This window comes from Oryctolagus cuniculus, chromosome 3 (genome assembly GCF_964237555.1).
Source record: "Oryctolagus cuniculus chromosome 3, mOryCun1.1, whole genome shotgun sequence".
NCBI lineage: Eukaryota > Metazoa > Chordata > Mammalia > Lagomorpha > Leporidae > Oryctolagus > Oryctolagus cuniculus.
This window is the reverse complement of record NC_091434.1, coordinates 176,523,352-176,551,300: the sequence shown is the minus strand read 5'-3', so window position 1 is coordinate 176,551,300 and position 27,949 is coordinate 176,523,352. Positions and strand designations below refer to the sequence as shown.

At 38.9% G+C, this 27,949-nt stretch overlaps 1 protein-coding gene across 1 annotated transcript in view; it reads left to right on the top strand.

The window, feature by feature from the left end:
- CNTNAP2 (contactin associated protein 2) overlaps nt 1-27,949 on the top strand; it is a 2,389,242-nt gene that overhangs the window by 1,008,411 nt on the left and 1,352,882 nt on the right. Inside the window, exon 5 of the mRNA XM_008258071.4 lies at nt 19,759-19,962. Within this exon, the coding sequence (XP_008256293.2) occupies nt 19,759-19,962 (204 nt within the window). The remainder of the gene's footprint in view (nt 1-19,758; nt 19,963-27,949) is intronic.

The window sequence follows — 27,949 nt, the reverse complement described above, 5'->3', positions numbered from 1 at the left end:
AATAGCTCCAAAACTATATTCCTGTTGATTGATACAGCTTCTCCTAGCATGCACTCAGGCCCACATGGCCCATCTAAAGTGGTTAGATGCCTGGCTGAAAATGGGTTTGAATTCTGTAGCCTCACATGGAAGCCATGATACCCAAGCACTTGCCATTATACAGAGTTCCTCGTTTCTCAGCAGACACCATGGTTTCCTCCCAATTTCTCTGTCCTAGGCCTTGTATCAACTCTGCTTGCTTAGGAGTTAAAGTGACCAGAGCCCTGCCTCTCTCACTCTGCAGTCTCTATGATCCTTGACCTTGCCTGCAAATCCTCTCTCCAAGCCTTCCCTTGCTCCGGATAAAACCTTTATAAATAGCACCCACCACCACTGACACAGAACCACTGGGAAAAGCAGTTTGTCTGTTTTTTCTCACATATGTCTGAAAGTTGACACTTTTTCTTTCAACTCGATTTAGCAAATATATTCTTAACCATGGGATTGTGATTTAGCAATTGAGACATTTTCTTCAGAGTCTCATTGGATTTAGTCACAGAAAAAAATTAGGAGAAGGCTTTGCTATACATCTAGGCTTTAAACTAGCTGAATTCGGTGATTTTAAAGTTATAACACACAGATTACATTGAATACATACATTCAACCAGATGTTAACAGAATGATTCCTACATTTAGTAAATACTATTTATTTTCTGGTAGCAAATACATAAGCTATAAAGAAATAATGACTTATGCTGGTATGGACTTAGGAAAGACTTGAGTTCAAGGATCCCCTGGAAAATTCATTACTTGAAATATTTGGACAGGACACTAATCTTTGCCCTGTCCCTGGATTTCTCAAAACACTTGTTGCACTGAAATGTTATTCAGTACAGTGAATAGTAGAAATGGAGAAGAATAAATCATGTGTTTTTTTTCTTTTACTTTACTCCTCTATATCTTATTGCTCTCCTCAATGGAAGAAAATAAAATGCTATAAGGAAGTCAGTAAAAATATAGCACAGTAAGCAGGGACAGTCACAGAGCCACCAACGTGGTTCAGTGGTAACATCATGACTCTGTTCTTCCAAGCCTGAGTCAGTCTGGCCAATGTGGGTGTAGATTACTCATTGTTTACATCAGTTGAACAAAAGCTTAATCCGTGATTACTGCTACTTCTATCAGATTGTTTAACTCATTGAATCCTTCACGATTCTCTAAAACACAGTGTGCCATCACCTTCCCCTTCAGACACGGAGGGTGAGGCTGGAGCAGCTTTGTAATTTAGGAAAGGTCGTGTAGCTACCAGGGAGGAAAGTCAGACTTGCAGCTCTGGCCGTTCTCGCTAGATAACTGTCCCCTCTCAAGCTACAGCCAGGGTCTGTACACAAACCACACAAAACAGCTCACTTCAAGGTGATCTTGACTAGTACAGAGACAGATATAAAAATACATTTATGAATACTACAATTATCTGGTATTTACTGTGTGATAGGCTGAATACCAGAAAAAAGGGAGGAAAACATGACATGAGTTAGCTAAATGGAATTAATTTTTATCATATACTTGTTCAAGGTCATACACTGATGCTCACTGGCCCCAAGTAATTGCAACTCTGAATATTTTCTTTAATTTACTCAAGAAAATAACTTTTCACGTGTTCTATAATTAAAATAGTTTAATATCAATTATTTAGTATTGTAATATTATCAATGCAATGAGAATATGAACTATTTGTCATTATAAATTTTTTGTCCAACTCTATTTCTATTGACTTCTATAAAGATTTAATATACATTTTCCTCATAAATTTAAGGATCCCAGAAAAGTATAGGATTTAATATATCTCTTGTTTGTATATTTTGACCTTTTAATACATAAATTTAACTGATAGTCCAAAGTAGTTACCCCTGAAACTGCTTTGATGTCTGGGGATTTGTTTTAATTGCCTTTGTGAAAGTCCACTTGATAATGTGCTAACATAATCAGTAAATGTGAATCTGTTCTAAAAATCTGAAATTTTCCATTTAGAAGCTGATTTAAAATCCAAAAGTAAAAATAAATGAAGAGTTAGTTCTTTGTTAGCTTGGACCAGTCGCTAGGATAAGACGCTTGATTTGAAATCAAAATGAAACCATAAAGGTGTATCTGTTCTCCTTTCCTTTTGTGGTCCCAGAGAGTAAACTGATTTCCCTAAGGGCAGATAGGCAGGACCTGGTCTCCTGCTCCCCAGGCTCAAAGCCAGTGCTCCTCTGTAGCCTGATGGGGTGGTTACGATGCTGTTGATTCAACTACATTCCTGCAAGGCCATGACGAAGCTGGCATCAGTCTAATTTTCTGATAAATGTCTTGCCTCAGCAGGCCATTTATCCCCCGGAATGAAGACATGTACTATGCTTTTAGGTCTACATTAAGAGAAACTCAACTATTGACATTTTAAGGACTTAACTACCCTACTATAAATAGCACTTGTAACAGCATTATATCTGTCATGCCCCAGGAAGTAAATAAATTGTTAGGATTGACCTAAAGTGTAAAAAATGTCAAATTCACAGAGTTGAAAATAAGATGTCTAGGCACTGCATCAAACTCTGTCATATTTCCAGACTCAGCTGCTTTCCTAATAACCTTCACGGATGGGGGCAGGCGTCGTTCCTAAAATATATGTGGATTTGTGTCATTTGTCCTTATGTTTGCTGAATTCAAGATGATCCTATTCTTGAAGTTATAGACTTCTGCAAGTTCATCAACAAGTTTCTAAGATTTTTAGCAGCTTAAGCCTGTATTCAAAAGAAAATGCCAGATTTCTTCAAGAGAAACCCTTGATTTGTGTTAGAGAAATGCAAAGAGTAAATTATACAAAAGTATATCTAAAATTCTTGAAATATAAGAATTTCAACTCTGAGTGTATTTATAGCCTTTAGGAGCTTAGGGCTTAGAGAGAATACAGATTAATGTCCCCCTTCTGGTAGACTCAACACTGTGTCTCTGTGTGTGTGTGTTTTATGTTCCAAATTTCAAGTAGAATATATCCTATAAAGTTGTGAAAAGTAAGTGATAATCAGAGAGCTAAAAAAAATGAAAACTCTGCACATCAACTCACAGCAAATGTAGAATGAAGGACATGATTTGGATTTTGTGATTCACCCTGAGATTCTACACTTCCCAGTATCGCCAAAACTAGATTTACGGCTTGCAAGGTGCCTAGTGATTTGTAATTCTCAGTATGTAAGCCGCAGGGGTTAGTTTTGGTAACCTTGTGTGAGGAATGAGAGATTCGCTGTTCTGCACTCTACTTGGAAGTCACATATGCTAAAATACATGCTCATGCAGGGAAAAGAAATTAAAGGAGTGTTTTTGTCAAATGATACCAATGCAGCATGACTTTGAACTGTAGGAAGATTTTCAGTTTGTTGATCATTGTCTTCAAGGTTAAATTAAATACTTTTATTGGTAGTTTGAAATATTCTTTACTTTCTTATTTAAAAATAAGTGAATGAAAATATAGTTAATCCTCAGCACTCATGATAGCATATGCAGTACTTGCGATAGTTGCCACAAGACTGAATAAGCCAATACTGAACTATTATTCCTAAGAGAATCATAGGGTTAGTTTTGTGTGAGTCTTTGGTCACCATTGTGGGGAGCAACTCGGACTAGACTAAGTTACTCGAATTAAGACTTATTCTATGCATCTGCTCTCCCACAATATGGCGCTGGGAGAGGAGGAAACAGCTTCTACACAGCTGCCTCCAGTTCAACCAATAAACTGTAGGACCTGCTCCTGATTGGAGGAGAGCAGCGTACTCGGCGTGTGGGTAGCAGAGTTGGGATTGGTGGAAGAGGACTATGAAGGAGGAGAGAGACAACATGCACCAGGAACATCTAAGGGGAGCACCTGAGCAGCCCCCGAGAAGCCCCCGAGAGAGCCGGCCGGCGGTGTGCGGCTCCCCTGCGGAAGTGGGGAAAGTGGCAGGGGGGCCCGCGCCTCCACGGAGGTGGAAGGATGGTAGCCAACCCGGGAAGAACCAGCAGCAAGCCCGGGGAGGGCCGAGCAGACAAAAGAACAGTGCAGGGTCCTGTGTCATTCCTCCACGAAGAGGGGGAGCGACACACCATGTTGTTTTTTTTTTTTTTAAAGATTTTATTTGTTTGTTTGAGAGGTAGAGTTACAGACAGTGAGAGGGAGAGAAACAGGGAGAAAGGTCTTCCGTCCGTTGGTTCACTCCCCAATGGCCACAATGGTTGGAGCTGCGCCGATCCAAAGCCAGGAGCCAGGAGCTTTTTCCTGGTCTCTCATGTGGGTGCAGGGACCCAAGGACTTGGGCCATCTTCTACTGCTTTGCCAGGCCACAGCAGAGAGCTGGATTGGAAGAGGAGCAGCCGGGACTAGAACCAACGCCCATATGAGATGTCGGCACTGCAGGTGGAGGATTAACCCACTGCGCCACAGCGCCGACCTCCATCACCATGTTTTGATCAACCAATCAGCACTTAACCTTGATTTATGTGTGTCTGCTTTTGTCTAAAGGCACCTGATAATATGCATTGCAGATTATTTATTGTTGAACTGCTAAATAACACTGTAACTTGTACCTGAACAGTTTTCTCCATAAGTCACAGCCGACTTTGGGCTGTGAGCCAATAGCCAGCACTTCAACCTTATACTTGGGAAGGAGGTATTTTAAATAGCAAAATCACCCTCTCCTTTAAACAAACTCACAAAAATGGGGAAAATGTGGCAATAAATATATCACCAAAAGTATACAATTTTTAACAGTATGAGAGCTGAAGCAAGAAAGCAAGGAACTGCCTTGCTGGACATCAGCTGTGAAAGTGCATATCTAGGGCTTCAAATTTTTTTGAAACTCTGTTTGTGTCCAGAAATGACTGTCAAAGTGTCTTAGTGTTGCTTTTCTGATTACAAATATATTTTAGCTGTAGGAAAAATTTGAAAATGAACAATCTGCAAATAAGGAAGAATGTGACTGTGAGTTGGTATCTAAGTCCAAGCTGCTGTAATAAAATATCATAAGCTGTATATCTCTTGTAGAAATGGAAATTTGTTTCTCATAATTCTGGAGGCTAAGAAGGCCAAGATCGAGGTACCAGCAGGTTTGGTGCCTGCTGGGAGCTTCTTGGTTCATAGAAGGCATAGTCTAGCTGTGTCTTCACAGGGTCGAAGCAACAGCTGGTTCTCTGGGGTCTCTATGTGGAAATTAATCCCAGTCATGAGGGTTGTACACTCATGACCTAACCATCACCCAAAGGTTCCACTTCCTAGTATTACATCGTTGACTCTCAATGTATGTATTTTGGGAGTGAACAGATATTTATACCATATTTTTATTCACGGTATTCACCAAATTTATGCACTTCTTACATGAATAAAGCATCCACTCTGTCCCTGTAACCCCAAAGTCTTAACTGATTCCAGCATGAACTTTAAATTCTACATCCAAAGTCCAAATCTAAATGTCATTTAAATCAGATATGGCTGAGACTCAAGGTAGGAATAGTCCTGAGGCTTATTGCTCTCCAGATATGAACTTGTGAGATCAAACAAGTTATGTGCTTCCAAAATGCAGTAGTAAGACAGGCATTGGATAGACATTTCCACTCAGAATGGGAAAAAAGGAAGAAAGTGGTAACAGATTCTAACTTTCAAGTCCCACGACTTGAGAATAATTTTCTTTTGATGGTGATTCTGCCTTCTATGACTACAGTGGCAGGACCTGTTGGAGTCACCGCCTTGGCCCCATAGCCTTGAGTATTCAATCCCATCAGTGGATCTCAGTTGCAGTCCTGCTTGGTAGTAGTTCTGTGATGCATCACAAGCCTGAAGCCCTCGTAGGCTGGATACTAGTGGCTTTCACCAGCCATGCATCTTAGAAGCAGCTGTGCCCTCTTGCAGGGACTCTGGCCCCACAGCTTCTCCAGGGCATCCTTGAACGCAGACAGGAGCTGTGGTGCCCCACAGCTCGCCAGGGGCAGCCACGGCTAGAGCTGCCCCGGAGAGTGGTAATGTGTTGCAGGAAGCAGAGCCTTGAATCAGCACTGGGGAGGGGGTTCCAAGGACCCACAGATGCCCATGGCTACTCGATTGATACTGTTTTGCCCTCTGCGCCCTGGCACCTGGCACTGTGATGGGAGGGATAGCCCTTACGATTTCTGAAATGCTCACATGGTTATTCTTCCATTGCCCTGTTCCATACGTCCTAAGTTCCCTTGAAATAACTGATCTATACTAATCCTTCATCAGGAGGCTGGTGTGCCACACCCTCGTTCTCCCCAAAACATTTCTCAAGTTTTTGATGTGGATAGGCTGAGAATTTTCCAGGTACTTTTCCAAAGTTTTGCTTTCTTTTCGATAATTATGCTTTTTTCTAAAATTAAATTTTGTTTTAAAAATTTTATTTAATAGACAGAATTTTTCCGATTGACTGGCTCACTTCTCAAATGACAGCAACAGACAAGGTTGAGCTAAGCCAAAGCCAGAAACTCAGAAATCAGTTTTTGTCTCCCACATAGGAGCAGGGACCCAACTATTTGAGTTACCGTCTGCTGTCCCGCAGGGTGTGTATTAGCAGGAAATTGGAATTAGAAATGGAGCTAGAATTTGAAATTGTGCACTTAAATATGGGATGCAGTCTTCCCAAGAAGAATCTTAAACACTTGTGCTTTTAAGCCATATTGCTCTCACAATTTACTATAGCCATTCAAAAGAAGACAAGACACATATTTAGTAATTTGCTTAAACATTCCATCAGCCAAGTATCCAATTTCATTACTGACAGGTTCTCTCTTTGACAAAACAGTAGAATATGAACATGTCAGCCATGTTTTTTTCCACTATGCATTTCCTCCATATTTCACTAGCATATACCTCATTACTGTAGGAGGCCTCATCAGATGGCATTTCTTCATATTTCTGCCACTATTCTGTTCATAACCACTTTCACGTAGGTCTACTGTAGAAGATTGAAGCTCTCCCTGCAGCTCTCTTCTTTCCATCCAGGCCCTCACCTGAATTGGCCTTAAAAATTCATTGAGAATGATACAGATTTTTGCTCGCATGAACTTCCAAAGCTTCCCAGCCTCTACACGTGGATGAGTTCCAAGGTTGTTTCTCCATGTTTAGTATTTGTTCCAGGAGGACTCCACTCCACCTACCAATTTTTTCTTTTGGTCTTTTTGGAGCTATAAAAACACCATAAATTAGATAGCTTTTCATAAGCAATAGAAATTTGTTTTTTACGGTTCTGGAGACTGGGAAGTCCAAGATTGAAACACCAGCAGATTTGGTGGCTAGTGAGGTCTTGCTTTCTGCTTCCTAGCTGGTGGCTTCTCGCTGTGTCTCTCATGTTGGAAGGGGCTCAGCAGCTCTCTGAAGCCTCGTTTATAAGGACACCACCTTCATGACCCAGTCACTTCCTAAAGACCTCACCTCTTGGTACCATCTCCTTGGTGATTAATTTTGAGATAATGAATTTGGGAAGGACAAAAACATTCAGAACAATAAGGTAGTAAACTTTCAAACATATATTTCCTTTCAGAAAATTGTCTTCTAGCCAAAGTTTCAAAAAGGAAGTTCAAGTTTTTTGTGTTTTCTTATCTAAAATGTTATTTATTTTTTTATTTGAAAGTCAGAGAGAGGAGAGTAAAGAGAGAGGGAAAGGGGAGGGAGAGAGTGAGAGAAACGATCTTCTGTCTGATGGTTCACTCCCCAGATGGCCACAATGGCTGAGGATGGGCCAGGCAGAAGCCAGGAGCTTGGAACTCTATCTGGGTCTCCCACGTGGTTGACAGGGACCCAAGTACTTTGACCGTCATGTACTGCTGTCCCAGGCACATTGTCAGGCTGATATGGGCTGCTGATATCACAAGAGGCTTAACCCACTGTGCCACAAAGCCAACCCCTCACCCTCTTTTTCCTTTCTTTCTCTTTTCCTTCTTTGTCTTCCTCCCTCCCATCCTTCCTTCCATCTCTCTCTCTCTCTCTCTCGCCTGCCTCTCAAATATGACATCATTAAAATTATATTATCATTGTATAATGGATAATGGTACAAAACATGAGAGGAAAAATTTTGATGCATCTTCGCCAGCTGATCCTGTTAGTTAGTCGTCATTAGCAGCATTTGATTAACTCTTGTTAGTCGAGTTATTTATTCCCTACTAGGTCAGACACGGAGACTTGCTCCTGTGATGTGTACTCTTCCATAAACAACAAGTAAGCAGCAGAGAGCTTCTCTCTGCATGTGGAATGTGATACAGGAGTCCTCTTTCAAGCAAAAAAATAAAAGCACCATATTTTCTTATTTGCATTTAAATTTGTTTTCTGTTACCATGTACTTTCTATTGATTTAACATTAATCATTTTATTTCCCATAAAATTTTCCCTTTGAGAAAAAAACATTCTTGCTGGTACAATCTGTGGTTATTCACAGGTAAATTACGGTATGATGGAGAGTTAAATTTTCAGATGCATTGTACCTATTCAGGTTTATATTTTGACAGTATTCAAATTTAAGGATACATGTGACCAAACAAATCTGTGAGCCAGCAGTTAGTACCCTTTGCTTAACGCCACCCCAAATCATCTTCTAAATGTAAAAAAAAAGGAAGATTTTCATTAACAGTTTGGATTCCTGGTGTTTCTTGAAAATTGAACCTCAAAATACACCAGCATTACTGCATTGCATCAGTTACCTACAAGTTGATAAGAATTGTCCACATACACCTATAATATACCATAAACTGCCATCATATAAGGTTTCTAGCTATTAATTAGCATCCTTTCTATATTGATTTTCTACTCAGGGAGAAATACATCTTTGTCATCTGTGTCTCTATGCAAAGTGAAAACACAGAAGAGAAATCAATGGTTGGATTCCATGATTTTTAGAACAAAACAGCATCACTCATTTGTACGAACTGCTCATCCCCTCTGAGCAATAACTCCAGGAGGTTCAGATCATTTTATCTCTGTCAAGGTTGGTTCTCTGAACAAGTAGTGTGAACACTGCTCATTTATGGCCATACATGAACTCAACCTGTTCACCAGGGCCCCCGTGAGTGTCATGCTATGGCCCCCAAGATTCTCTCCAGTGCCCACATCCCTGAGGTGTGTGGGTGGACGACCAGGCCATGGAGAACCATCTAGTGTTTTGGCAGACACGACTCACCTGCTCTGCTGGAGATGGGCGAGCACATTATTTCACAACTTGTGTCAATCTGACCTTTGTTAATCCTGTTTTCTGCTTGAACTAGAAGTTTCACCCAAGGTGTGTGAAATCAAACCAAAACTAAAGCTCAGCTGTAAAGGACCGCACCACACGCATAAACTCAGAACACACTGTGCATATGCCTGGTGTGTTGTAAATAAGTGAAATTTGTTTTTACCAATTCACTTAGCTTCCAGAAAAGCCCAAAGGAAAATAAATAAAAATTAAATGCCTGGCCACTAGTGTATTTTTCACATTTAGGAAACTTTGCAGGAATTGTTGCTAAAGGGTATACAGCTTAGGACAGTATTAATTTTCTATTTTTGGAGTTTTTTAAGGTATGGATTTGAAAACTATGGAGCATAGAAATGCAGATAGCAAAGTAAGAAACTTCTGAGAGTCTGTTTAAAAATTAAGGTGTTGCAATAAATGAATAAAATATTAATTAGGTTTTAGAAGGAAATGGTTGGGCTGGCGCCGTGGCTCACTAGGCTAGTCCTCCGCCTGCAGCGCCGGCACCCCAGGTTCTAGTCCCTGTTGGGGTGCAGGATTCTGTCTCGGTTGCCCCTCTTCCAGTCCAGCTCTCTGCTGTGGCCCGGAAGTGTAGTGGAGGATGGCCCAAGAGCTTGGGCCCTGCACCCACATGGGAGACCAGGAGGAAGCACCTGGCTCCTGCCTTCGGATCCGCGCAGCACGCTGGCAGTGGCGGCCATTTTGGGGGTGAACCAACGGAAGAAAGGCCTTTCTCTCTGTCTCTCTCTCTCTCTGTCTAACTATGCCTGTCAAAAAAAAAGAAAAAAAAAAAGAAATAGTTGGCATCTCGTTTTTATTTTTAGGGCAATTTCAATCCCATTAAAAGTCCTGATACCTTTGTGATATTGGATTTATTATACCATGGGACAGCATTCTGTTTGTCAGTAGTCATCTGAAATTCTCCGATTGCTATATAAGCCCTAAGTACTTTGGAATTCTGGGTAGCAATAGCGCATCATCAGAATACTTTGCATATTTTTAATAACATGTGTATGCCCTGAATTCCAGGTTTGCATGACTTGTTTACATTATTAGAATGCCTGCTTCTCTAAGACAAGGTCTTTCCGTGTCTGCCTCTGGATCCCACCTCCGCACTGTCTCTCAGAAGCACAGGGGTCAGCTGTTCAAGGGGCAGATCTGAGCATGTGTCTTCTGTTCAGGATACCAGCCATGCTTCTATAGGGAGCATTAGGGCTTTCGTCTTCCAATTCTAACACTGACCATGACCCATGAGCCCTAAATATTAAAGTCACACAGAACTGGCCTCTTCAAAACAGTCTGGTAAGCTGTTCCCCCATGTGTCTGGATTTATTACTCTCAATATTCATTCTCTTTCCTCCAGGCAGCTCATTGATTAAGTTTTTTCTTAAAAATTACCCCTTTGCCTCAGGAACCACACAGTCTTGACACAGTGTTATAGTATAAAAGATATCTTAGTGATCACTAGGAGATTTCAGACTTTCATTAAAATTTATTTTAAGGAGCTTTTTGCAGAAAATGTATGAAATAAATTGCCAACAATTCTGATTTTTATCTTGTTTGATCAAAATTATTATTTCTTCTTTTACACTGCATGGTAATATAATTTTCTGTTGAACATGTTTTAAAATATAGTGTAATACTGAGATTAACATATCAGAAACTGCTTCCCATTGAAAAGGCTATTATTCTTCATAGTCCCCAAAGAAGAGGGCTAAGATGGGACCTGGGGGTGGGGAAGAGGCACACAGAGAATCCCTAGGGTCTGTCCAAAGACAGAGGGAGAGGGGAGGCATGAGGACAAGAGTATTTATTGAGGTTTCCATGGGAAGGAGAGAATGAGACAAAGTAAGAAAACCAAGTGTTGATTAGCTTAAATCACTTCAATAGGCTCTGGACAAACAGGCTATCCCTAGTAGACTGAAAACTGAGTGATTAGGGCAGGTGGATACTGGCCAGAGGTTAGAGCTAGATAAAAGATTTAGCTCGGGTGTGCATTCTGCATTGGTTGATTTGTAGTTGAGAAATGTGATTATGGGTGAGATGCTTGCTATTTCTAGCAACTGGCTAACCAAAGGAAGAGCAGTCCATCCAAGGTGAATAAGACCACAGACATCACAATGTCATGGTTATACTGAAGGGGGCTGAGAACCAAGTTGTGGTCATTTCAGGAAATGACGAAGATGGAGTAGGCATTTGGTGCAGTGTTTGGGCAAACAAAATTGTAAATCCAAGAACATGGATTCAGGTCTCAGCTCTATTTCCAATTCCAGTTTCCTGATGATGCACACCTTGGGAGGCACAATATTTGGGTGTCTGCCTCCATGTGGGAGATTTGGGTTAAGTTCTGGGTTCCTGGCTTTGGACTGGCCTAGACAAGGCTGTTGCAGCCATCTTGGGACTGAACCAGCAGATGGAAGATCTGTCTCTGAGCCTCTCCCTTCTCTTTCTGTAACTCTGACTTTCAAATGGATAAATATTTTAAATAATTAAACAGATAAATAAATTTTCTAAAATGGCTTAAATTAAATAAACAGTGATTAAGAAATGAATAGCATGGTTACCACTGGCCTCCTCCCAGTCCATCATTCCCTCTTTACCAGTAATAATTATTGATTTGTCCTTAGTATTTCATAAACTACTATCAAAATGGAGCTTCAAAACAAGTTGTTGGGTGTCGTGGTACAGTGAGTTAAGCTGCCACTTACAACATCTGCTTCTCATATCAGAGTGGCAGTTCGAATTCCAGCTGCTTCACTTCCAATCCAGGTCCCTCCTAATGCACCTGCAAAGGCAGCAGATCATGTCCCAAGTGCATGGACACCAGCCACCATATGAGAGACCCAGATGGAGTTCAAGGTTCCTGGATTTGGTATCGCCAGCCCTGAATGTGGCAACCATTTAGGGGAGTGAGCCAGTGGGTAGAAGATTTCTCTCTCTCTCTCTCTCTCTCTCGCTCTCGCTCTCGCTCTTGCTTTCATATAAATAAGTAAGTAAGTACATGTTTTTAAAAAAGTAAAGCAAGTCTCCTAGCTCCACTTCCAACTAAATTGTCCCTGGAGCGGTGCTGTGGCGTAGTGGGTAAAGCCGCTGCCTGCAGTGCTGGCATCTCATAGGGCTGCTGGTTTGAGTCCCAGTTGTTCCACTTCCCATCCAGCTCTCTGCTGTGCCTGGGAGAGCAGTAGAAGATGCTCCAAGACCTTAGGCCCCTGCACCCTTGTGGGAGACCCTGAGGAAGTTCCTGGCTCCTGGCTTTGGATCGGCGCAGCTCCGGCTGTTGCGGCCAACTGGGAAGTAAACCAGTGAATGGAGGACCTCTCTCTCTCTCTCTCTGCCTCTCCTTCTCTCTGTGTAACTCTTTCAAATAAATAAATGTTAAAAAAGAAAACAAAATTGTCCTGCTTAGTCTAAATAATATTGAAATATGGGTGTCAACCATGACAATCATGTTTTAAATGGAACTAGAAGGTTAACTGTGCAGTGATTTTTAAAAATCTAAAATAAATGTTGAGAGTAATTCAAATCAAAAGACATTCCTAGGAGTTCCTTGATGTCTACTTCTCTTCTTCATATGTTTAATATTTACTTAGGATTTATAATTCTGAACAGTCTTTTCCCCGGCAGAAAACAGATCTTGTGTGGTAAAAAACTTTGGAGCTATTTCCAGCAAACAGCAATATTATCTCAGAGAAGGCAAGTCAAATTTGTTTGACTTTTCGATTTGCAAAAATAAATAAAAATAGCTTCCACATGGATTTCCTACAAATAGATTTTATGCTAATTTTCAGAAATTGCTTATTATCTCTGCATTATCAGATATATTAGAGCTATAACCCTGCTTAGAAATGGATCGCTCTGATTTTCCGATGTCCTGTGGGTTATGAGTGGGAGGGAGTACAGAATATGGCAGGAGATACGTGTGTCTGTGCCCATGTCTACTGACAATCTGGGACACAGTAGGCATCTCAGTTTTATTTTGTTTTGTCTTTTGTCTTTTGGTGTTAAATAATATGACTTTTAAAAATTTTAATCATTTGATAGCCTGAGAGAGAGGGAAACAGATAAACAAAAAACAATAGACAGAGAGAGAGAGCTCCTATCCACTGGTTCACTCCCCAAATGCCCCCAGTGGGCCAGACTAGAGCAGGCTGAGCTTGGGAGACTGGCACTCAATTTGGTTCTTCCACGTGAATGGCAGAGACCCAAGTATTTTATCTACCCTGCTGCCTCCAAGGGTGTACTTCAGCAGGAAGCTGGAACTGAGAGTGGAGCTGGGACTTAAACCTAGGCATTCAGATACAGAACGTGGATGTCCTATCCAGTCTCTTAAGTGCTAGGCCAAACACCTGCCCCTAAAGATTATAACATTTAATAATATAATTTTAAATAATTGGTATGAGTTTCCTGACAGATTTTGATTCAAATCAGCCAACAATGTAATTATTCACTTACATATCATCATATTTTATAGTTATTCACAAAGTAATCCAATACTAAAAATATACAGGAATATATTCATCTTGCTTCTATAAATCAATAAATACTTCACCTTATTGTAAAATTATCATGTTGGTGCCAGCACCATAGCTCACTTGGTTAATCCTCTGCCTGCAGTGCCAGCATCCCATATGGGCACTGGGTTCTAGTCCAGGTTGCTCCTCTTCCAGTCCAGTTCTCCTCTTGGCCCGGGAGTGCAGTGGAGGATGGCCCAAGTGCTTGAGCCCTGACCCGCATGGGAGACCAGGAGAAGCACCTGGCTCCTGGCATCGAACCAACGCAGTTTCGGCCATCGCAGCCACTTGAGGAGTCAACCAAGAGAAGGAAGACCTTTCTCTCTCTCTCTCTCTCTCTCTCTCTCACTGTCTGTAACTCTACCTGTCAAAATAAATAAATAAATCTTTTAAAAATGATCATGTTAATAAAAGTGTGTAAAACTTAATAACTATATGGCCTGTGCTGTGGCTCACTAGGCTAATCCTCCACCTTCGGTGCCGGTACCCCGGGTTCTAGTCCTGGTTGGGGCGCCAGTTCTGTCCTGGTTGCCCCTCTTCCAGTCCAGCTCTCTGCTGTGGCCCAGAAAGGCAGTGGAGGATGGCCCAATTCCTTGGGCCCTGCCCCCGCATAAGAGACCAGGAGGAAGCACCTGGCTTTGGATCAGTGCAGCACGCCGGCTGCAACACACCAGCTGTAGCGGCCACTTGTGGGGTGAGCCACGGAAGGAAGACCTTTATCTCTGTCTCTCTCTCTCTTTCTCACTAACTCTGCCTGTCAAAATGCAAAAAAAAAAAAAAAAAAAAAAGAAAAGAAAAAAAAACTTAGTAACTATAATCATAGAGTAGGCAAATTTATTCAATTAAAAGAAATTTTATATAGATATAGATAGATACATATATCTATCATATCTATCTACATATAGTGGTTAACTTCATCTGAAACTTACATGTTTTAGCCTTTGACTTACAAACAAATAACTCCAATATAATAATAACAGTTCATGATTTTAAATATTTATCATGTAAGAATCAGTGATAACATTTATGTAACTGCCTACCATTCAATCATGTATAAGTCTATACTCTGAGAGTGCAAAGTGCATGGCATCAGGCATGGTTTTGAGGGGAAAAAATATAGTGTAGTTCTTTTTTTGCCTTGTTTTCTCAAACACACATTGCATTTAGATTAGCTCAAAAATTATTCATTGTGCCAGGAATGCAGAATGAAATAATTCAGGAAATTCTGTCTGTTAGAAGATATTCAGGTCCACAAAAGAATCAGCTTCATTAAAGGATAAGTTCAATATAACATGAGAAGTGATGCAAGAAAATGCATGCAAGGTGCCACAAGCAATGGGCCAAGGTGCCATGAGCAATAATAAGCCAAGGCTGGTGCACACAGGAAAGCTTTCTTTTGCACCCATTTGCCAGTGGACAAGAAATATCTGATGCTTAGAAATTGTGTAAAACAAAAGTTGATAAAATAAAAGTGGCTGTCGATGGAAGGAAGCAAGAAGAACATGACGAACATGGTCGGTGAGGTCAGCAAGGGATTTGGTCAATGCTGAATACCCAGGCTGTGGGGGAAGGCGGGAGCTGTCTCATTGAGGGTATTGTAGGCTGCAATGAAGTGCTCTGAGTCTGATCTTTTTGGCAAATGAGTTTATTTGGGGAAGATCTTTCTAGTTTCTGCATAGAATGGGTTTAAGGGAAGACTAGAGGATGAGAACTGTTCATTTAACCATGTTAATAGGAGTGCAATAGACATGAGAGGTCTTGGCAACCTGGCGGCTGTCAATGCAAGCCTAAGCCATGAGGTTGCAATACACAGAGGTCTTGCATCTCATACTGCTGGGAGCTGACTGAGTGTGGGTGGATGAGATAAAGGAGGAACTCAAGGAAATCCCACATCTCTGGCTTGATGGCCTGGACACGAACAGTAAGGGCCAGAGAAAGAATTATGTGTGCACAAATAGTGAGACTGTTAGATAAAATGTGAGACGTGGAAGAGGGAGCCTGTGGGGTTTGGTTTCATTTCACTTTTCAGAGAGTAGTGGTGACTTGTCCAGTGTGTCTCCAGATCACAATTTCTAGATTCTGGAGAAGGTTCACTTGCTACTGTTACTCAAATTAGCTAACGACATTTTGGAATGTGTTTTAAACTAAGTTTTAAACAGATCTATGGAAAGCAAAGACAGTAGGTTACGAGAAAGAAAATCAAATGAAAAAAAATTTGCAAATGGAATGATAAAAGATTCCACTAGCGTGTATGTCTGTTTCAGGACTGAGTTAATTAAAATTACTGGGCTGAATTCCTGCCCACTTTCACAACCCCCGAAATGAATCTGCCATTTCCCTTCCTTTCCCCTGCAGATGAAACCTTGATAGGTCAGAATGATTATTGAAACTTCCTCTAACCTACTGACTCTATTTTAATGCAAATACATGAAATCATAATGTTTGCTATATTTATCCCTATTTATTGAGATATGAATAACAATATTCAATATAAAAGAAATATTTAGTGCACACTGGTGGGTTTTCAGACATTGTTAAAGGTACTGAGCTTTATGGTAAAACAAAGCAGTCTCTGATGGATACATTCATAGAAGACAAGTAGTAAAACAAGACAAACATACCATTATGTCAGACAGAGGCAAGCGCTATAAAAAAGAATAAAACTGGGTGACTGGGGAGAAGATGGCAATTGAAATATTTTGCAAAGAACCATCACTGTGTCTAAAATATTAGCATCTGACTTAAAAGATATGTTGATTTGCATTTATGTAAAATTTATTAATCTAAGAAAATTCAACCTTGCAGTATTTTTAAATATTAGTATTAAAGATATAAAATATTTCAAACTCTTTAAATGATATGTATTTGCATAAATTATGTAAAACATATGTATATGTATTATGCATAAATATACACAAATATGTACATACATATAATATACATATGAGCATATATTTAATGTAAGGATTATTTCATACAGTGGCTAAAAGATAGCTTGGTATATGCATAAAATCCAACATGTGCAGCAATCTATCACCCATCAGTATTGGTGATCTCTTGCACTTGGGATTCACTTTCTACTTTCTATATTTCTGTGCTGTTTAATTTATTTCTATGAAACAAGAAATATTGCATTTATAGTAAAGTATATAAAATGTATTTTTTAAATATTTAGATGATAAACACTTTTCCAAAATACCTTATCCAGATTCAGAAAGTAAAGACTAAGTAACAATAAAATTCTAACCGAAAGGCTTCTCTACCATGATGATTTTGATGAATTGGGCACATTTCCAGCTCTCTGAGTCATTGTTAGAAACAAAATTGTAGAAACACTGTGATTTTACATTTGCTTTTTGACTAGCCATTATTGTTTTTCAGATTGCTTAAACAGTTCAACCATGCATATTTAATCACTGCATTGAAAACTTAATTCTAGGGAGGGATAAGCAATCAAGATAATAGGAAAAAAATGACTTATCCTAAAATAAATACAACATATTATTAGATGTAAAATAAAATGTTAATGTATTTATATAGGAAAAAGAACTAAAATCTGGCGATGCTATTTCCATTGGTATACAATATAGCAGACTCTTAATGTGTGTATGGGATGCGTTTAAGTATACATTATATATCATTGATTATTCCTAGGAATTTTATTATTTCCTAGTCAGCTCTGAGCTCACACACACAAGAGAAATTCTGGTATGTGGAAACATTTAACTCATTTGTGGAACAACTCTGAGTTCCTAGCAGAGGGGTATGTCTTGCAGAGTGTTTTATCACGCGCCCAGCTGCCCATGGGCATCCACCATGTGTAACATGAGACCTGGTCCACAGGGATGGCTTTCCTTCATGCATTTATGAATATCCTGGGACCGACAAAAAATAAACCACACTCGCATTTTCACACTGGCCTAAAAGCAAGGCAGAAAATATCAACATTGCATAGATTAGCATGCAGAGCCTAACACTGAACGTAGACTCCTTTTAAGGAGAAAATACCAGCCGTGATTTCTTCCTCTAAGCTCCAGGAGCCTTTACTTGCTGAGATGAATGAGAAATATTTTATGTCAATTAATATATATTGAAAGTGTATAAAACAATGATGTGTCTATTATTCAACTGCCACCGATATGAAATTGACTCCAAAATTACTTTCTGGAGTTCAGAATTTACTTCCGTCTTCTGTTTTTCATTTATTCACTTTTCAAGGCAAAAAGTAGTTTCTGACAACTGCTAGATTATGAATTCAACCTGAGATCTTATAACCTGATTCCATTTTTTCTCCTCTTTGTCTCTCATGGCTGATAAAGATACTACCATTGGAATTCAGCTGTGACAGTATAGATGATTAAGCTAAAATATAATTGTCTTTGCAGTGTTAGCAAAAGCCAAAATTCAATGGTTGATTTTTTTTCTCCCATATCAAAGTAAACCTCTATGATTTAGCAGCTCAGATAATGAAATTCTGTTGACTAAGAAAGAACTGACAAACAGAATCAAAAATTAAAGTTCACAGTTATGGTTTTCTTTCTGTACTTTTTATAATATAAAACTGCCTAAATTGTCACTTAGAAGCATAAATATTTAAGAAAACAGAATACTATTTTTATAACACATGAAAGCCATCTATGAATTGAAAGGAAAATTTAGATTTATTTTTAAGTCATATTTGAAATAACTGTATTCGCAAAACCTCGCTTCATAGAATCAGGTAAGAGTAAAGCTGAGTATGACAAGTAGTGTGCACAGAAGACTGAATGTGGCTACGTAGCTGTACGCCTCCCTTGTGCAAAGGGATCTGTTTGGTGGTATGCTCTACTTACAAGGCAAGCCAAGGTATTCCCCATGGTGACTGAAGTAAACAAGTGCCAGAGAACTAGGACATGAACGAGAAAACATTTCCTTCACAGGCTTTAAAGTTGCTATTTATTTTCTCCAGTGTCTCCCCGTGGAATTCTTCAGCCAGACCTTGCCCAAAATCTAAAAGTTGTCTTTGTCCAGACATAATTCTAAATTAGTAATTATTCAGTTTGACTAGGTTTTCCATGATTTAGAAATTAAAAGATAATAGAAATGGATTTTTAAAATGTTTTAAGCTTAGATAATGATAATGACTAAACTTTTGTTCGTACTCAATATTTCATCTGAATCATTGCAATTCATCTTTGAGCTCTTCCATGATTGGGAACTCATTGACCAACACTGCATATTAAATATCTCATTTTTCACTTCTGGGGTGAATCAGTAGCTGATATGAAACTATTCCACACAATCCCCTGTTTCTGAGAATGCTAACAAAGTTGTCATCATCTCTAAAGAAATTATAAACTTTCACTTTAATGTAATACCCTAAATTCAAATTAGAGCTGCTGGAGCCATAGTGTAGAGCAGATATTGTATCTCCTAACTGATACGGGAGACTGAGAATGTCTGTTAATTGTAGTAAAAAATACTGGTGCCTAATTCTCATTCCAAATGCAAGGATCTGATAAGAAATCTCAGATTAAGAACAAATTTGAAGAAACTTCCTAAAGATCAATTGGTTAGAAATTCTAAATCTATAGCAATATTTACTAAAAATATAGAAGAACATAAAAACCATTAGAAAAATGAGTATATCATCAAAAACTACATACCAAGTATCTTCATTATTTAAAAACCATGAAAGCTTTTTTTTTTCTTAAGAGAAACCTGCCAAATTTTGTAATCTTTAGGGAGATAAATAATTTTACTTTTTTGTACTAAATTTTAGATTTTCAAGTTAAAGTTAGGGAAATATGAGCAGTATACTTGAGGTAAAATTTTATATTAATATAGACTTTTATGATCATTCTTTATCAATTCTCCCCATAAAAACCCCATCAGGACACACAATAAATTGAAAGAAGGAATAGAATGAGAATCAGGGACTCTAGATTTCCCAGTGAAAGCACTTTATTTCTTACTTATTCTGTGGACACACTCATTGGGAGTGGATGATAATATACAAAGATCCAAACTAACGTGTTCTTTCTTTTTTTTAGGGGCTGACGTTATCAACTTTGATGGCCATGTTGTGTTACCATATAGATTCAGAAACAAGAAGATGAAGACACTGAAAGATGTCATTGCCTTGAAATTTAAAACCTCTGAAAGTGAGGGGGTAATGTTGCACGGAGAAGGACAGCAAGGGGATTACATTACTTTGGAGCTGAAAAGAGCCAAGCTGGTCCTCAGTTTAAACCTAGGTATGCTCCAACTGTGAACAGTCTTGTTGCTTATTAAATTCCCACTAGAAAATGTTAATGTTGCTAAAACTTTAAAATGTAAGTTATATAAAGAATTCACAATGTGCTATAATTCATTTTTAAGCCATGGTGGTTAGTAGGCATTGATATGCTTCCTCCTTCAAACAGTGTTGATTAAGCATCTATCCTGTGCAAGGTACTAGCCTCTAGCACAGCAGGGAGCTAACAGACAAGGTCCTTGAGTTCATGACCTGTATGACCTAACAGAAGAGTCAGACATGACCTCTATATTACCCATCATAATGATTTTACAACTAAATAAAAATAAATGCCTTAACATCAGTATTATAAATAAATAGAGATAAAATTATAAATAAATAATAGAGATTATAAAATCAGTTATATTATTTCATATGATAAGGATCAAAGATCAGCCTCCTCCTTGCAGAGGCAATGGGGCCATCATTAGAATGTGTAATGAGGAAAGTCCTCTTGGAGAGAAAAGACTCAAGCTGAGAGCTGAGTGATAAAAAGATCCAGCCACGAGATCACCAAGGGGAGGAGGGCTTCACAGAAAGAGCTCACTGAAGACAGAGGCCAGTGGAGATACATCCAGTGAGTTCTCAGAATAGGAGCTGAAAACTAAGAGTTGGAAATTGTCCAAACCCTGTATGATCCTGCAGGGCGTGGTAAACCACTTAGATATCATTTGCAAATGAGAAGTTATTGGAAGGCTTTAAACTGTACAGTATTACACTCATATTTTAAAAGTTGCTTGTGTTGGCACGAGAATCAAACCAGGACTTCTGCATTGTCTCTGTGCAAAATGGTAGTGGCTGGCATGAGGTCGTTAGCAATGGAGATGCAAAAAATTTGTTTATTTTAGTGGTAAAGTCATCACAACTTGGTGATACATTCAATATGATGCAACAAGAAATATGTGAATACAAAGAATTATTCCTACAACTTAGGCTTGAGCACCAAATAGACTTTAGTGCCATCTTTACAGAGAAACCTATCAGAGGAACTGTGGAGATGTGTTTGAGCATGGTGCATTTGAGTTGTCCAATATACAACCAAGTTGTCTTATATAGATGTGTACAGAGTTTTCTATTGTGGAGTTGCATATGTAAGACTGAGAGGAAAAAGTGCTTAAATGGAGAATAAGAAAAATCATACAGGGAATAGGAAGAAGCAAAGAAGGTGAAGCTTCGCAGAGACCAAAGAGAATAAAAACATACGGCCAAATGTGTTCAATTCCTTTAAAATATAATTTAAAAAGAAGACAGAGAAGTGAATTTGTGCTTTGGTAGCATGGAAATCATTACTAACTTACTCTCAGGGTAACAGAAAGGATAGAAGTGTTACCAACTTTTTTAGATAAAGAAAGAATGAGAAATAAGGAAAGAAATATTTTGAATATAATGAACTAAAAATAAAGGAAATGGAGAAATGCAATGTTGCCTAGACAAAGAGATGAACTCAAAGGAATTGTTTTGTTTTTTGCTATTTTTAAGTAGGCAATATTTATGCATGTGTGTATGTTGCTAATTGGCTAAGATTTACTTAAAGCTAAAGAAGAGATCCACAATCTAGGGATTGTCATTCAAAAGTACAATTTGTGCAAAGCAATTATACCTTTTTCTCTTGCTTGGCTAAAAATTTCAGATTCTCCATAAGCATTATTTAAAGGGTATGTTGCATTCCATATATTTTCTGTTGCAGCAATATAAGAACTCTGCACATATTTTATGTTGTAAAATATATGAATAACCACAATTCATCCATTAACTGTACTACAATAGAAAGACACAAAACTAAGAACACCAAAAAGAGATCATGCCTATTTGCTTCCTTGCCAGTTACAAATTTGAATGGTCTAAACCTTCTTAAATATGACTTGTACCCCATATGTTAACTTTTTTATGCATTCACTTTATTATATTTTTAATTTATTTTTAAGGAATGAAATTTCATAAGTACAACTTTAGGAAAATGGTTATTCTTCCCAGCATACCTGCCCTCCCAACCTTCCTCATCCTCCCTCTCCCATTCCCAGTCCCATTTTCCACTGAGATTTATTTTAAATTAACTTTATACACAGAAGACCAACACAGGGCCAGTGCTGCGGCTCAATAGGCTAATCCTCCACCTTGTGGTGCCGGCACACCGGGTTCTAGTCCCGGTCGGGGTGCCGGATTCTGTTCCAGTTGCTCCTCTTCCAGGCCAGCCTTCTGCTGTGGCCCGGGAGTGCAGTGGAGGATGGCCCAAGTGCTTGGGCCCTGCACCTCATGGGAGACCAGGAGAAGCACCTGGGTCCTGCCTTCGGATCAGTGCAGCGCGCCAGCCGCAGCAGCCATTGGGGGGTGTACCAACAGTAAAGGAAGACCTTTCTCTCTGTCTCTCTCTCTCTCACTGTCCACTCTGCCTGTCAAAAAATTTAAAAATAAATAAATAAATAAAAAAGGAGACCAACACTATACTAAGTGAAGATTTCAACAATGTACACATACACACACACACACACACACAAAAACAGTTTGAGAACTAGTTTTACAGTTAACTCTCATAATACAGCTCATTGAGGTCAGAGGTCCTGCATGGAGAGTTAGTACACAGTGAATCTTGTTGTTAATTTAACAGTTAGCACTCTTATGTATGACATCAGTGACTACCCAAAGTCCTTGCCATGAGCTGCCTAGGCTATGGAAGCCTTTTGAGTCCATGAACTCTGTCAGTATTTGGACAAGGGCATAAGCAAAATGGAAGTTCTCTCCTCACTTTAGAGAAAAGTACATCCTTCTTTGATGGCCAGTTCTTCCCAAGGGGATCTCACTCACAGAGATCCTTCATGTAGAACATGTTTTGCCACAGTGTCCTGGCTTTCCATACCTGAAATGCTCTCAGGGCTTTTCAGCCAGACCAGGAAGACTTAATGGCTGATTCTGAGCTCAGAGTGTTCCTTAAAGCGATTGTCATTCTATGAGTCAGCTGTGTGGACTGCTTCCCATGTTGGAACATTCTGTCCTTTTGAATTCAATCTATGATTATTACCAGACACTTGATCCTATTTATATGATCACTTTAACATTTAATCCTATCCATAGGTTCACTTTAGCACTTAATATGATCCCTTTAACAATTAACATGTCATTTTTACCAGCAAGCTTAATGGGATTTGGAGTCCCATGCAAGGTTTTTAAACTGTACCCTTAGAAGTAACTCCATAGGAATGTATGCAGAATTATATAGCTTTACAGTAACAAATTTCCTCCTCCCTCTCATATTCCCACCCTTATTTTTTACTGAAATCTATTTTCATTTTTTTTTTTTTGACAGGCAGAGTTAGACAGTGAGAGAGAGAAAGACAGAGAGAAAGGTCTTCCTTTTTCCTTTGGTTCATCCCCAAAGTGGCCGCTATGGCCAGTGCGTTGCAGCCAGCGCACTGTGCCAATCCAAAGCCAGGAGCCAGGTGCTTCCTCCTGGTCTCCCATGTGGGTGCAGAGCCCAAGCACTTGAGCCATCCTCCACTGCCTTCCTGGGCCACAGCAGAGAGCTGGACCACAAGAGGAGCAACCAGGACAGAATCTGGCGCCCCGACCGGGACTAGAACCCGGGATGCCAGCACCGCAGGTGGAGGATTAGCCTAGTGAGCCACAGCGCCAGCCTGAGATCTATTTTCAATTGACTTTATACACATATGGTTAACTTTATGTTAAGAGTTCAACAAAAAGTATGAAAAAAAAAGAAATTGTTCCTGGATAGTCAACAGAAGAGCAGCTCAAGTCATCCCTTCTTGAAGTGTCAATTTCACTTCTAGAGATTTAGTTTTAGGTGCTCTATTAGTTTTCATAGATCAGGGAGACCAATATAGTATTTGTCACTTTGAGACTGTCTTGTTTCACTATGTGTGATGTTTTCCAGATTCACCCATTTTGTTGCAAATGACTGGATTACATTTTATTTTACTGCTGTGTATTATTCCATACTGTACATATCTCATAATTTCTTTTTTATTTTTATTTTATTTTTTGACAGGCAGAGTGGACAGTGAGAGAGAGAGAGACAGAGAGAAAGGTCTTCCTTTGCAGTTGGTTCACCCTCCAAAGGCCGCTGCGGCCGGTGCGCTGCAGCCAGCGCACCAAGCTGATCCGAAGGCCAGAGCCAGGTGCTTATCCTGGTCTCCCACGGGGTGCAGGGCCCAAGCACTTGGGCCATCCTCCACTGCACTCCCGGGCCACAGCAGAAAGCTGGCCTGGAAGAGGAGCAACTGGAACAGAATCCGGCACCCCGACCGGGACTAGAACCCGGTGTGCCGGCGCCACAGGTGGAGGATTAGCCTGTTGAGCCATGGCGCTGGCCTTATATCTCATAATTTCATTATCTAGTCTTCAGTTTCTGAGCATTTAGGTTGATTCCAAATCTTAGCTATTGTGAATTGAGCTACAATAAACATGGAGGTACAAATAACTCTTTTGTTTACTGATTTCAGTTCCCTTGGATAAATTCCCAGGAGTGGGATGGCTGGGTTGTATGGTAGGTCTATATTCAGATTTTTGAGGTATCACCAAACTGTCTTCCATAGTGGCTTTACCATTTTGCATTCCCACCAACAGTGACTAAGTACCTTTTCCTCCACACCCTCACTAGCATTTGTTGTTGGTAGATGTCTGTATGAAAGCCATTCTAACTGGAGTGAGGTGAAACCTCATTGTGGTTTTGATTTTCATTTCCCTGACAGCTAGTAATCCTGAACATTTTTTCATGTGTCTGTTGGTCATTTGGATTTCCTCTTTTGAGAAATGTCTGTTTAAGTCCTTGGCCCATCTCTTGAGTGGGTTGTTTGTTTTGTTGTTGTGGAGTATCTTGATCCCTTTGTATATTCTGCTTATTAAATATTTATCAGTTGCATAGTTTGCAAACAATTTCTCCCATTCTGTCAGTTGCCTCTTCACTTTTCTGAGTGTACTTTTGTGTACAGAAACTTCTCAATTTGATGTAATCCCATTTGTTAATGTTGGCTTTGAATGCCTGTGTCTCTGGGTCTTTTCCAAGAAGTCTTTGCCTATGCAAATATTTTGCAGGGTTTCTCCAATGTTCTCTAATAATTTGAGGATGTCAAGTCATAGATTTAGAACTTTAATGCATGTTGAGTGGATTTTTGTGTAATGTGTAAGGTAGGAGTCTTGCTTCATACTTCTGCATGTGGAAATCCAGTTTTCCCAACACCATTTGTTGAAGAGACTGTCCTTTCTCCAGGGATTGGTTTTAGCTCCTTGGTGAAATATAAGTTGGTTATAGATGTTTGGATTGATTTCTGGCCACTGGTTTATTCTGTTCCATCCATTTTTGTACTAGTACCAGGTTACTTTGATTATAACTGCCTTGTAGTATGTCTTGAAATCTGGTATTGTGATGCCTCCAGCTCTTTTTGTTCTCCAAGACTGCTTTAGCTATTTGAGGTCTGCTATGCCTCCATATGAATTTCAGCATCATTTTTTCTAGCTCTGAGAAGAATGTCTTTGGTATTTTAATTGATATCTCATTGAATTTGTAAATTGCTTTTGGAAGAATGGAAATTTTGATGATATTTATTCTTCAAATCCATGAACTTGGAATTTCATTTTTTTGTATCTTCTATTTCTTTCTTTAATGTTTTATAATTCTCATTGTAGAGATATTTGTCATCCTTGGTTAAATTTATTCCAAGGTATTTGATAGTTTTTGTACCTATTGTGAATGGGATTAATATTAAAAACTCAGTCTTAACCTTGGCATTGCCTGTGTATACAAAGGCAGTTGATTTTTTGTGTATTGTATACTGTGGGCATCCACACCCTCCAACTAGGTCTACCATATCCTTCTGGCTTGTGTAGAGTCTCCTCTGCCGTTTTCTCCCTAACTCTTCCCTGAGACTGTACTCTCTACACTTTCTGTAAACTGTCTTCTGGACTAGAGCAGTAAGCTCCCTCCCTATCCACCATCTTGGAACTCAGTAGTGCCCATTCTCCCTATATGTTAACACTTGTTACTTTAAAATCAATATTATACTAAAATATGTAAATTCCATTAGTTTTTTTATAGGTAGTGACACATTGTTTTAAAGATATATCCTTTATTATAAAGCTCTTCACATTGAAAATCTGATTGGGTAGAAACCATAACTTCTACAAGAAAAACAATAGAATGGAATCAAATAGACTATCTGTATCAATTAATTATGAAGAAGTATACATTTATACACTAAAATAATCAGGAAAATACATATGAGGCCTAGGAAATTGCAAAAGTCACATATAGATGTTTAATGTAATTCATTAATAAGAAATAATATAACCCGGTCCTAGTCCCAGTTGGGGTGCTGGATTCTGTCCCGGTTGCCCCTCTTCCAGTCCAGCTCTCTGCTGTGGCCCGGAAGTGCAGTGGAGGATGGCCCAAGTGCTTGGGCTCTGCACCCCATGGGAGACCAGGAGGAAGCACCTGGCTCCTGGCTTTGGATCGGTGAAGTGCACCGGCCATGGCAGCCATTAAGGGGGTGAACCAACAGAAGGAATACCTTTCTCTCTGTCTCTCTCTCCCTCACTGTCTAATTCTCCCTGTGAAAAAAAAAGAAATAATAGCATTGTATAAGAATATTAAGGTGGTAGGAGGAAATATAGATTACATAAATAAAAGATAATCCATAAAAGAAAAAAACTCTAAAAATACTAAATGCTCAAACACATTAGCTATAAAGAAATATACAATAAAATAAAAAGTTATTAGTTCTTGTCAAGAAATATGTTTTAAATGTTAATATCAATGTTTTTAAGAAAGTGAGAAAAATAATATTTTATACCATTCTGTAACTCAAGAAATATTTTCAGAAAACAAAATTTGCAACACATCATCAGAGCCCACATATTTTGGCCTAGTAATCATAGGAGAAATGACAAATGATTATAAGAGATTTACATCCAAAGTAAGCTTGCAGTATTAATAGCAATGTCAAAAATTTGTTCGAAAAGTTAACTATAGAATTGTGTTAATGCAAATAAAATATCTCTGCTAACTTAATTTTGTGTGGAAATACAATAAAATATTAACTTAAATTTTATACTACACACATAAATACAATATTCATGCTTTTATAATAAGTATATTACAATATATGTATACCTATATAACATTTATATCTATAATTAAATATATGTTTATAAAAAAAGAACTGAAATGAGAATGAATGGTAGAAATAGTTGTGCTCATTTTGCTCACTAATTCTGCGTAGTATCTCCATTTGTAATAATGGATGTAATTATAAATAATAATATATAAGTACTTGTAAATATGCTTGTGCACATATGGTTAAATCATTGCTATGTGAGTAAATTATATCTAAAGATATTTATTTTTCAAATCTGTTTTCCTTTTTTTTCCCATATGAAGCATGTAGAATAAGCTTTTAATGTCAGCGGTTCACAGATGTGTGATATAACTGTTCTGAAACAAGCAGCAGATTATATGACCTCACAAAAAAGCTCATTATTTTCCACTGGAAAGATTAGTGACAGAGTTTTATTGACTGGAGAGAATTTATGAGCGACCCAGCCATACATATACTCAAATAATTGCTGTCACTCTTTAATGCCATTATCTAAATATCTGCTGCGCCATCTTCAGTATAAATATTTATACTAAGACTCAGCATAACCTTTTCATTTGGATTTTTTCCTACTTTTCTTCTTGCTTATTTCTCTCTCCTTATCCATCCTCCAATTCTTCATACCCTCCCTGTCTCACTACACACACAGACACACACACACACACATACACACACACACACTCACCATGGCATGTCAACATTTAATTTCACCGTAGGCTGAGCAAAGATGATCTAGGAGAACCAGAGAAAATGTGAGGTGTTTACACATACATTGATGAAACAAAAGCTCTTTAAAGAGTTTATGGAAAATACATATAATGAAAAAGCCATGCATGTTTTTCAACA